The 12,287-nt window shown below is 33.0% G+C and overlaps 1 protein-coding gene across 1 annotated transcript; it reads left to right on the plus strand.

The window, feature by feature from the left end:
- The first annotated feature begins 507 nt into the window (after positions 1-507).
- LOC111275381 (small RNA 2'-O-methyltransferase-like) lies at positions 508-11,539 on the plus strand. Its single transcript, XM_022860740.2, is given in 11 exon segments — positions 508-646; positions 1,478-1,779; positions 5,504-5,593; positions 6,260-6,470; positions 6,473-6,716; positions 6,828-7,070; positions 7,542-8,494; positions 8,931-9,079; positions 9,159-9,275; positions 9,497-9,634; positions 10,960-11,539. Coding segments are annotated over 10 exon segments (2,865 nt in total). The 5' UTR covers positions 508-646; positions 1,478-1,506; the 3' UTR covers positions 11,407-11,539.
- The last annotated feature ends 748 nt before the right edge of the window (positions 11,540-12,287 follow it).

The following is a 12,287-nucleotide window of genomic DNA, read 5'->3' on the forward strand; positions in this document are numbered from 1 at the left end:
ATAAGTTAAAGATAATTTTATATAAGTGTTAAAAAATGTATCGCATTATTTTCTCTCTACACCTCATGTTTTAATTTTTTATAAGTAAAATTATTTAATTAGTTTTTTTTTTACACAAGCTTTTGAAAATATATTTTTGAAAAATTATAATTTTTTTTAGAAATAGATTTTCCAAAAATAAATTTTTGAAAGTTTTTAAAGATTTTCATACATTCATTTATAAAAACCTCCAAAATATTTCGAAAAGTTATTTTTAAAATTTTTAAAAATTTTTGAATATTTATTTTTTAAAAGTTATATGATTTTTTTGAAATTTATTTTAAAAACTTATATAAAAAAATAATTAAATATTTTTACTTATAAAAAATTTAAAAAAAAGTTGGAACGTGAAGAAAAAATATTGAGTGCATTTAGCGGCGCTCATTTTATATTTTAAAGTAAAGCATCTTTAACTTTATTTATAAGTTTCCAATAATACCCTCTCTGCTTTTCCCTGCCACCATTCCCCTCGCTCTCACCCCCGGCTAAGCAACCCAAACGCAACGCTAAAAACTCCGTTAACTCTCACTGGCAGAAAAGAATCCCAAAGCCAAACAGAAATTACCTCTACAGCACCTATACCTATACGTATATTTCTGCTACGGAGGTACGATATTTACTCCATTAATTATTACTTCAATAATTTTTTTTTAGGTGTCTCCACCCCTTTATATTTCCTTCAAGTTTGATTCGAATTCATGTTTTTCAGTTTCATTGTTTCTGTAATTTGGCTGCCAAAGTAGTCATTGCTTTTTCTTCTCTTTTTTTTTTCCTTTTATTTTTATTTTCCAAGTTGAGGGGCATAAAAGAATATGCTATGTTTGAACTTTATATTTTCTATGGAATTTCTTTTTTACTTTTTTGCATTAAAAATTTCAATTTAAGAGGCTCCAATTGTCATTTTAATTATTATAAGAATGTTAGTTTGGGTTTTCTTATTCTAAAGCAATTATAATATATATATATATATATATATATATAAATATTTATGCAAATTGTGGTCTCAAGTTGTTTAGTTAGTTTTTTTTTTTTTTTAAGGTAATTATGATATATATATTTTTATGAAAATTGTGGTCTCAAGTTGTTTCATAGGGCGTTTTATTGGCTAAATCAAATGGTATCTTTTTTTTTTATTTAATGGTAGTTCTTTTATGAACTTTTCATTTTCATATTTGCTTCTGGGTATGCTTTTTTTTTTTTTTTTTTTTGTACAGATAATTGGAGTGATAGTTTTTGTTGGTTTCTATATGAATCTTTTGAATTCAAGCCAAATATAATATCATCTACTGTAGTTATTTTGTTGATCCTGTATACTTTGTTCTGTTTTAGCTTGCTCAGATTGTGCCAATGGTGAATTGATACTCTGATTGAGTTGTTCTTGGCATTTTAATTTCCATATGTGATAAATTAGCATTTTGCTGAACTTTTTTTTTGCCAGATTTATTTATTCAAACACCTAGGGGTCGCATGGAAACCAGGGGATCATTGGCGCAGGCAAGAAGAAAGCTAACGCTTACACCTAAGGCTATTGTACACCAGAAGTTTGGAAACAAAGCCTCTTATAAGGTAGAGGAAGTAGATGAACCTACTCAAAATGGATGCCCAGGACTGGCAATCCATCAGAAGGGTCCCTGCCTTTATCGTTGCATCTTGGAGCTTCCAGATTTTTCTGTTGTGTCAGGTTCCTTTAAGAAGAAGAAAGATGCTGAGCAGTCTGCTGCTCAGATGGTGTTGGAAAAGGTTTGCATCACCTTGCTCACCATACTGATTTCCTTATACTTCTAGTTTGATAGATGTGTCATTAGCCGCATTGATTGCTTCATTGTGATTTTTGGTGATAGGTTGTGGAATATATAGTGAAACTCAAGAAAAAATGAACATATTTCTCCTTGCATCGATTAAATAGGTGTTCCTTAGTTTGTTGCTAGGATTGCTCGTGTTAATATTGGCTTCATTTTGACAAGGTTGGTAGCTTGGAAGGCATGAGTTTAAATTAAAGGAAGCATTTCATGACGAAAAATACCAATTAGAACCCCAAAGCCCTAATTTGTAGAAACAAAGTAAAATACTAATTAACATTAAATATTCTAAATAATCTAAAATAGCCTGGATAATTAAAAAAATTACAATCAAACCCATATAAAAATAAAATAAGGTCTTAAGGATGTGTTTGGTACATAAGATTATGATAGGATAGGATAAGATGATATTATGAATATGATTAAATTAAATAAAATCATTCTATCTTGTGTTTGATGTGAGCAAGGATTAGGATATGATAATTTATTTATTGGTCAAAATTATCCTTCTTCAAAGTTTATACAACTTAAATTATTGATGTAATTTTTAAAAGTATAATAGGATATGTAAGTTCAATCCCATGGATTAAAAATAATCCTCTGCACTTTGGGCGAATTGAATCATCTTATACCAAGAGGATGATTAATCCTCCTTGTAATCCTACCCTTTTCTATAGATACAAACCAAACATAATATAAGATGATTATCATCTTATCCTATCTATCATCCTATGCACCCAACATGACCTAATAACTTAGTCTCTTAATTAGGATTTCTCCATCCTCCATAATTGATGTAGTACAAATAACTCACAACTCAATTTCCAGAAAATCTCGATAATTTATACGTCAAAAGCCTCCTAAAACTTTTATAACTTAGTTATTTATGACTGAAAATGAAACCCTAATAAAAACATAAAGGACCAATTATAACCCTAAAGCCCTAATTTGTAGTAAAGAAGTAAAACACTAATTAATATTAAGTAGCCTAAATACTTTAAAATAGCCTATATGATTATAAAGATTACAATCAAACCCATAAAAAATAAAATAAAGTCTGAAATAACTTTTTTAGTTTTGTAGGTAAGATGGTGATCCAAGAGGGGGTGAATTGGATTTCTTCAAATTCTTCCCAAACAAATGATTTTAATATAATTGGATGAAATTTAAAACCAATACCAAAATATGATGCAAACACTAATGAATGATGAACTATAAGCAAATATGAACTATAATCAAAATAAAGAGATAGGAATAGAGAAATCAAACACAAGAATTTATAGAGGTTTGGTCTTTTTCCACAAGGCACCTACGTCCTATCTCTTGGTTGTCCACACCAAGGATTCAATCCACTATACTTGAATTGAAATTACAATCTTATCTTTTTCTCATTAAGGCTTAAGATAGAGACCTTATACTTTGTACTTTCTAGGCTAAGTAGTAACCTCTCAATCCCACAAATTTAAGAGGATGCCTCACCTCTTGATTACAAAATCACTTAATAACAATGCAAACTTAAAACACCTCTCAAAGGCTAAGTGTTTGCCTAATGAAGAACAAGGAAATGTGATGAATGAAGAACAACAATATTTTGGATACAAGAAATACAAAGGATATTGAACTTAAGCTCTAAATAGTCTTGATTCTAAGAGAAAATGAAAATATAACTTGTTAGCCCTTGCTCTCTTGCTTCATCAACATTCTTGGTGTGTTGGAATGGCCAATATATAGAGAAAATGAAGAGCTAGCCGTTAGGGATGCTTGGGAGAAGAAAATAGCCATTGAAAGCATGAAAAAGTAGGCGTTGGACACATTTTGGGCATGACCCGATCGATCACTTCCATGAGGGGATCGATTGGTTCATGTTTTAAAGCCAATTTTGCCTTTGAAAATGCCTACTCAATCGATCCCTTTATGTAGGGGATCGATTGGTTCAAGGGGGTGATCGATCCCCTACATAGGGTGGTCGATCCCTTTTTCATACATGAGCACAAACCTGCATTAAAAATCAATCGATCATTTCCCTAAGGGGATTGATCCTATCCAAGCCAGGTAGTTGTCTTCTGTTTTGCACTCTACTCACTAATTTGATCATATTTTGAGTTATACAAATCCAAATCACAAACTGTTTAAAGATTTAGAAACTCGACTTAAAGGGCTTTCTATCCATATAAAATTCATCACCTAATTCATTGTGTACGAGTTATAGTGAATTTTCAAAACTACCCATTGTGCAGTTTTTAGACAACTACAAAGTGTCTAGGAAAAATTCAAAATCTTTTTTAAGAAAATTTGGATTTTGATTTTGTTTAATCCATTAGGAAGTAGACTCAAAAAGCTTTCCAACCATATAAAATTCAAATATTAAAACATTGTGAATTAATACAGAAAAATAAAACAAGTTCAATGTTGGAAAACTTTGTTCTTGTAAAACAACTTTCTTAAGTTAATATTTTTCTCAAAACCAATATTATCAAAATTGTATCAAGTCCAAAATGAATAAGTTCACTTTAAAAACAACAATTGGATTTTCATTTAAGCTCAAATAAATAATCTTTAAAAATAGATTTGATTTGAGCAATATGAAAACAAAGAAAGGTTTGTTTATACTTTGAAAAACATATTATTTATTTAGTATCAAAAATAAAACTTAAGAACATGTACTAAATAAATCTTTTTCTAAATCTTGATCAAGCTTATTTAGCTTAAAGTTTTGTCATTTCAAAATAAGGATCAATTCAAGGCTAATAAACTTAGTCTCTTAGTTAGGATATCTCCATACTCCATCGGTTGCTCTTTCATTTTCAAATAAATATCTCAAAAGTTTTGCCTGGTAATACAAATATTTGTTATTATTCAAGTTTGACTTTTGGATTGTGGGAAGTTGGACCAAATTGTTTACAAGGAGCATAGGGACATGTTTGAGCATCTCAATTTCTTAGTAGTCCGGTATCAACTCCTATAGCTTTTGGAGCTGGCATACAACTCATATACATTCCTGTGCAGTTTTGCATTTTCTCAAAAATAGTTAATTTGTTAAGCCATTTTCATGGTGCTACTATCAAAGTACAATGTCATGGTATTGTACACGTTACAGTAATGATCCCTTGTTTATTGAACTGTGTCTTTGAGATTATAATAACTTTGGGTTTCATCATTCTATATGTGGATGTAACAGGGTTATCTTTGCCTTTTCAGAAAGAATAACGTTAAATGAAGAAAGATTAATATTATTTTTTGCATGAAACTTAAATTAAATCTACATATTCCACATGATCATATTTTATTTCAAGCCTTAGCAGCTTTAGCATTTGTACTTTGATGGCTAACTGCATAGATTTCTAACGTTGCCCTGTAATATTGTCCAATTAAAATCTGCAAATCATTTATCAGTATAAGCACTAATGATTAGAGCTATTCATCATGCATATTGGGATAGATCTTGTTCCTAGCCAATCATTTTGCTACTTTGATTACTTTGATTTCAGCTCTTCTTGGGATTTTTTTGTTAGTATTTTAAGTTTATTTGTCCTTCTAGATTTCAAATTATTATCTAGTTTTCCTTTTATCCATGCAAAAATTGTCATTAATTTGTCCAAATGAAGCTGTCACTTCTTTTTCTTTTCATCTTCTTAATTTTCTTTATTTCTATTTCCAAATTGCAGCTTGGCATCCATCCTTCTGCAGATAGTCCCACAGCAGAGGAAGATTGGACAGAGTTGATTGCTTTTATCAAATTTATATTCTCAAATGAGGTTGGTGGAAATTTTGTCTGTTTGGTTTTTATCAGCAATAGCATGGATTTGTGCATTCCCATGTGCATCAGTGGGGTTGTGTATGCATGTGTATGCTACTTCTATTTTTTTCTTCAAATATACTCAACTAATAACCATGATACATGTAAACATGGAATTGTCTGTGGACTTTTATTCTTGTTTCACTGTATATCATGAAATCATCTGGTGGCGTTGAACTGTACAACTTTCTACTAGAATAGAAGAAAGGATCGTAGATAACAGAATATGGCATTATCCTACCCTTGCTTGTGGGAAGCTTGGACGAGCTAGCTTTTTCCATTCTGTGTCCAAATTTTACATGGGCAAGTTTGAAGCAGTTTTTTTTTTCCTTACGACTGCAATGGCTTCCTGACTCATCTTTACCAAGTGAGTTCAATGGAGTAGCGTTCCTCTGCAGTCTGCACCCTGCCTTTTCCACTAGTCATTTCTACAAGCACAATTTAACTGTGTTAGCCAAATTTTCTTGACTCTGCTTTATCCTCTCATTTGTGAAGTTGGTTTCATCTCTTAATCATGCATTTATGTTCATTTTTATCTATTTTTTATATTATGAGGACACACTTCTATTGCTTTAAGTAAATCAATTTCATTCTAATTTTTTCTCCCTTTATCTTTTTCATCAAGTTCCTTTCAGTTCTTCATCCTCTGAGCAGTCACTTCAAAGCAGCTTTGTGCAGAGCTGGTGATCTTAATGGTTCAGTTCCTGCTTCTGTTATTGCTATATGCGATGGGAAGCCTAGTAATCTCTGCAAAATAATTAATCCTACAGTGGAGTCTCATCCTTTCTTGGTCTTATCATATATTATGAGCGCTGCTGCAGGATTACCAGAGTTGGTTTTAGTCCTGAGGGACAGCTTTCGATTCAGAGGAAAGATCCTTATCATCCTGATGTCATAGAATTATCAGTACCTCAACAATTAGGTGTTGCTGAAAGCATATCGACTATGGCCATATTTATACCATGTTCACCTGAAAAGGCTGTTGAACCATTGATTCTTAATATTTCATCAACAGATTATTACCTTGATGTTATTGCACAAAAACTTGGATTATCAGATGCCAACAAGGTTTTGATCTCGAGGTATGTTGAAACTGTTAAATGATTGATGATGCCTGGAATGGCAATTCTATATGTGAAGGACGCTCCTTAAAGATTACTCATCCTAAGGAGCTAACTATCATTTGTTCTCAGGACTATTGGTAAAGCTTCATCTGAAACAAGGTTTTACTTTGCTGCTCCTGAGTCATATCCACTAGATATGTCATCTGATCTTCTAAATGCTAAAGTTGCTACGTTTGGAGGACCTTTGAATGCAAGGGCCAGCTACATTTGTAGCCAAGATATATATGGTGACACAATTTTGGCATCCATTGGTTACACTTGGAAATGCCAAGACCTTTTTCATGAAGATGTCACGTTGCAATCATATTACAGGTCTCTTCTTCATTCGCATATAAAATTTCTTCTGATATTTTTTTCATCTGTAAAGCTTTTTTATTTTTGGGGTTCAAATTAATTCACAGTGCTTGTGAAAACTCTGGCTGCAAATAACCTCAGCTGAAAAGACTGCTAGTATGTCTTACCTCGATTTGTTTGAAGGGCTCAAAATTCATGCTCAACCTTATCTTTAAAAGTGCTTTGCTGTTATAGAAATGAAGAGCAAAGCATAGGAAATTTTCCAAGTTCCAGCTAGGTTTAGGTCTTCCTATGTAATGTTTCTAGCTTAGGTAAGCTCGATATTAACTCAATGCATTGATCTAAGAAAGAAAGTATCAGCCACTAGTGGTATTTCAGTATGGCTGCTTATTCAGTCAGTTATCTGCTTATAGTGGTATATCTTGTATGATGCAACTGTATGAGTTTGTAACTGTTCACTGTATAATCGTTTTGGACGAATTTATGCAGGATGCTTATAAGTAAAATACCAAGTGGAGTTTACAAGTTGTCCAGAGAGGCAATACTTGCAGCAGAGTTGCCCCTGACATTTACTACAAAGTCAAACTGGAGGGGTTCTTTCCCGAGAGAAATTCTCAGTTCATTCTGTCGCCAGCACCAGCTATTAGAACCTGTCTTTTGTGCCTCAAGCATTCCTACAAAAGCATCAACGGAGTTGTCAAGATCAAACAAGAAACTAAAGGTTTCAGAGTCAGCTGATGAGACAGAGTATGCAAATAAAAATGGTGCTGTTGATGCTGATGCTAAATCAGTGGGGTTGGGAAGCAGTTTTACTTGTGAAGTAAAATTATATTCTAAGTGTCAAGATTTGATTTTGGAGTGTTCACCCAATGTTTTGTATAAGAAGCCAAATGATGCTGTCCAGAGTGCTTCTTTAAAAGTTTTATCATGGTTGAATGCATATTTTAAGGATATAGATATGCCTTTAGAGAAGCAAAAACAATCAGCCAATGTATTTGATAGTAAGTTTTATCCTCAAAATTTTTCCAAGGAAGTTGTACGATGCCTATCTGTTCATAACTGTCAGCATAATAAAACTTTGGGAGGCAAAGAACCTGAATCAACCAGTATTAATATTCTAAATGGTGTGGTGGAAAATGATGTGAGTTCTATAAATATAGAAGGTCCAGATTCTAGTGTTTTTCCATCTAATGGGTCCCTTTTGTGTATGTGTTATTCTGTATCTTTAGTGACAAAAGGTAAACTTCAGAAAGAGCTTCTTGAAAGTATTGAGGAGTTTGAGTTTGAGATGGGGACTGGGGCAGTGATTCCCTGTCTTGAAGCTGTTGTCACTCAGATGTCTGTTGGCCAGTCTGCTTGTTTTTATGCAGAGTTGCCTCCTGAAGATTTGGTTCTGGCTGCGGCTAAGGATTCTGCAAATGCTGTTGCATTCTTATCTTCACGTGAGTATATACATTCTTCAAGTGCTATATAATAGTTGAAAATTTTCCTTATCTTGATCCCAAGGTTGAAAGATAACTAGGGATTTTGTCTGCCTTCAATATTTTGGTAGTGTCTAAATCTCTATGTTGCATGTTGAATAAAAGTATCTCTTAGATTAAAAATCGTTTGTGGTGAGCAAGGGAAGTGTAATATATTTTGCACATGAGACAAACATTACATGTTAATGCAAATTTCAGTTAATGTGCACTTTATTAATTTCAGTTCTTTATTTGCAACTATATGTTTAATATCTAATTATCAAGTATTTATGTGCAACATACATGGAAACAAATACTAATAGCAATAAATGGAGGCTGTATAATACTTCTTTTGTGGCAGAATTGCTTTAAATTGGTTGAAGATCTAATTGACTGTACTTGGTTTTCTTTGCATAAGCCTGCTGCTTGGAGTACTCTATCATTTTGTTACGGGTGATAGAACCCCCAGAAGACAGAATGGAACAGGCTCTTTTCAGCCCACCACTTTCAAAGCAACGTGTAGAATATGCCCTGCAGCACATTAAAGAATCTTGTGCTACTTCTTTGGTACTTGCCTTGTTTCCTCTTTTTTGTCAATGTTGATAATAACAATTACAGTTTGAGATCGTGATATGTTCTGTTGTAGGTTGATTTTGGATGTGGCTCTGGTAGTTTACTGGAGCCTTTGTTGGATTATCGAACTTCTTTGGAAACAATTGTTGGTGTTGATATTTCACAGAAGAGTCTTATCCGTGCGGCAAAGGTGTGTGCTAGTGTATTTTGGCTTTACATATGGCCAAATGAATTTTAGTAGGTCATTTCTGAGCATTATATGAAGGATATGGACAAAAGCAATAGTCCCATTGTTGCATATCATAAATGAGTGGATAAGGATTTTAAATCATCTTATCTGTGTGCTATATTATTCTTTCACAAGTTAAAATGTGCCTTAGCTACTTATCTTTGATTCTCTTCATTACACAGGTTCTTCACTCAAAACTAACCATGAAGTCAGATCCTGATGCACCATGTAGGAGTATAAAATCTGCAGTTCTTTATGATGGTTCTATCACAGATTTTGATTCTCGGTTGTGTGGATTTGATCTTGGCACGTGCTTAGAGGTATTTAGAACCAACCCTTTTAATGAACCTTTCCTTACAGAACCATTGGTAATTAATGCTATATTATTGATGCAATAAACTGTTAATTTGCAGATTATGTTTTTAAGAAACTGTGATTGTACTTGCTATTTCTTATGTGTTATTTCGTTGTAGTCTTTATTCTTTATTCAAAAGCTTAAGTTCCCCTATGTACCGTCAATTCTTCTACCTGGCCTGGTTTTGGAAATAAACTTTCCATGTAAGCTAATGCCATTGGGTGTGTCTGTCACTTTGTTACCCATGTAACATATTTGTTCTGCACAAATAAGGTTGGCAAGAACAAACTTCTTACCTGTAACAAGAAATGTTGGAATTTGTAATATTTTTTCTTAGTTTTACAATTATGTTAGGTTATGGAGAACGTCACATAAAACCGTTTGAATTGATAGCTTAAAAGATCTTTGACACAGATATTGAACTGCATAAATTTGTGGATACTTGTTGGGAAGATGAATACCAATGGGGGATCATACTTAAATTGGCCAAAGGAAAGGTATAAAAAGAAATCATTGCATCATTGTCTAGGTATTCCTTTACATTGTTGTCGAAAGACAAAGTAATGAACTGACTATAAAAAGCTCGGAGTGCTTGAATTATGAGGAGCACATATTAGATTGCATATTTCATAAAAGTGGTTCTATCATGAAATAGAAATACGAGCAATTCGGGATAAAGAGAGGATATTTACAGAAAACATTAAATAACTCTTCTTTTTGTGCCATATTATGGACTGTGCTTAACTTTTGAAGATTTTGGTTTTAGGTTTTTTCTGATAAAATTTATTCAGAAAATTTTAAAACTCTATATATATGTATATATTTACCCAAGTTATACTTTTATGAGTTTATAAATGAAGAGACATATGTATGTTTACATGCACATGTGCTTATGTATTGAAGCTCTTTGGGCATTGTAACTAATCATAAGTCATGGACAGTACTCATCTCATACAGCATGTAAACTACTGGGACAAAATCCCTGAGGTCCTAAGAATTGGGGTGTAAGATTGCTGCAGAAACCAATGCTTTATGTGATCCTTGAATGCAAACAGAATAGCCACTAGTTCCAACTTCTTGGGGTTAAAGCATAAATTTTATGGTATGAAAGTTTCTAACTTATCCAAGATGATTATCTATTGGATTGATTGAAAATGGAGTCTGAATAGCATCCAGGGCATAGCTTCTAGTATGGAAAAGCTGATCAAATCATGTTGGTATTAACAATAAAATGAAACAGTTTCCTTTTTTATTGTTCTTGTTCACAGCTGACATTTTGAAAATGAATAGGTGATTGAGCATATGGAGGAGGATCAGGCCTGCTTGTTTGGTGATGTTGTGCTCGGTTTTTTTCGTCCAAGGATTCTTACTGTTTCGACTCCCAACTATGAATACAATGTAATACTCCAGAAATCCAATATAACAAGCCAAGAAGATGATCCAGAGGAGAAGATTCAGTCACAATCATGTAAATTTCGCAACCATGACCACAAGTTTGAGTGGACGAGGGAGCAATTCAACCATTGGGCATCTGAATTAGCAATCAGGCACAATTACTGCGTTGAGTTCAGTGGGGTTGGTGGTTCTGCTGACCAGGAACCGGGATTTGCTTCACAGATAGCTGTCTTTAGAAGGGTTTTCCTGCCCGAGGATGATGATCTTCGGGAGGAGCAAGTAGATTCGGCATGCCAATACAAAGCTCTATGGGAGTGGAATAGATCTATAAGCTCCCTCTGACAAATTAAACAGAAACAGCCATAGAAAAAGATTTTGCTTTTAGTTTGATAGCCAGGCTAGCAGGTTGTAACACCAAATTTTGAACATGGTGGTGAAGTATCCATTAAATATATGCATCTTTTACATGAGCCTAAATCTGCAAATATCAGGAAACTCTTTAGTACATCTAACTGACGTTGAGGATATGTGGAACTTGAACGTGTCAAACATTTACTCTATTTTTTCTTCTTAAATCTTAATTACTTTCTGCTATTGCTGCTGGTGAGCAATGGGAAAGACAGAAATTAGAGGAAGCTTTGGAGGCCATCCAAAAATGCCTCAAGCCTGAAGAGACTAAGGTCATTGCAAAATGAATGCAAGAAAATCATACTTCTCTTGTAACTGCATTTCAATGCTGGTCGGTAACGGAGCTTTCTTGGGAGGTGGAGGAAAGGAAGAAAGTTCATGCCTTATGGCTTGAGCATTGAACTAAGGATTACTAAAGATTAACTCTGTGGATAATATTAGATACCATACCATAAAACCAAGCTTAGAACGTTAATCATATGAAAATTTAGTAAAAAAAAATTAATATTTGATGAATTGACAATGTATAAATGTTTTATATATTATCAATCAATCAATCATAAAATGAGATCTCATTAATTAGTAAACAAAATATAATCAATTTTTAAAAATAAATATTAATAAATTGCATTATAATTTCACTCTTTTTTTTTTTAACAACCTGACTACTTAATATCAATGGTTGATTGAGAGTTTATAGCACTTGTGCATAATTAGTGCATCAAATATTAACTAAAAAAATGTTGTGTTTAACATGTTTCTAACAAGGTACTGTCCAGACTCTGCTCAAACAAATCCATTCGTCACCTTTCTAG

Source organism: Durio zibethinus, chromosome 26, assembly GCF_047325235.1.
Source record: "Durio zibethinus cultivar Kanyao isolate XHJ-2024 chromosome 26, ASM4732523v1, whole genome shotgun sequence".
Classification (NCBI taxonomy): domain Eukaryota; kingdom Viridiplantae; phylum Streptophyta; class Magnoliopsida; order Malvales; family Malvaceae; genus Durio; species Durio zibethinus.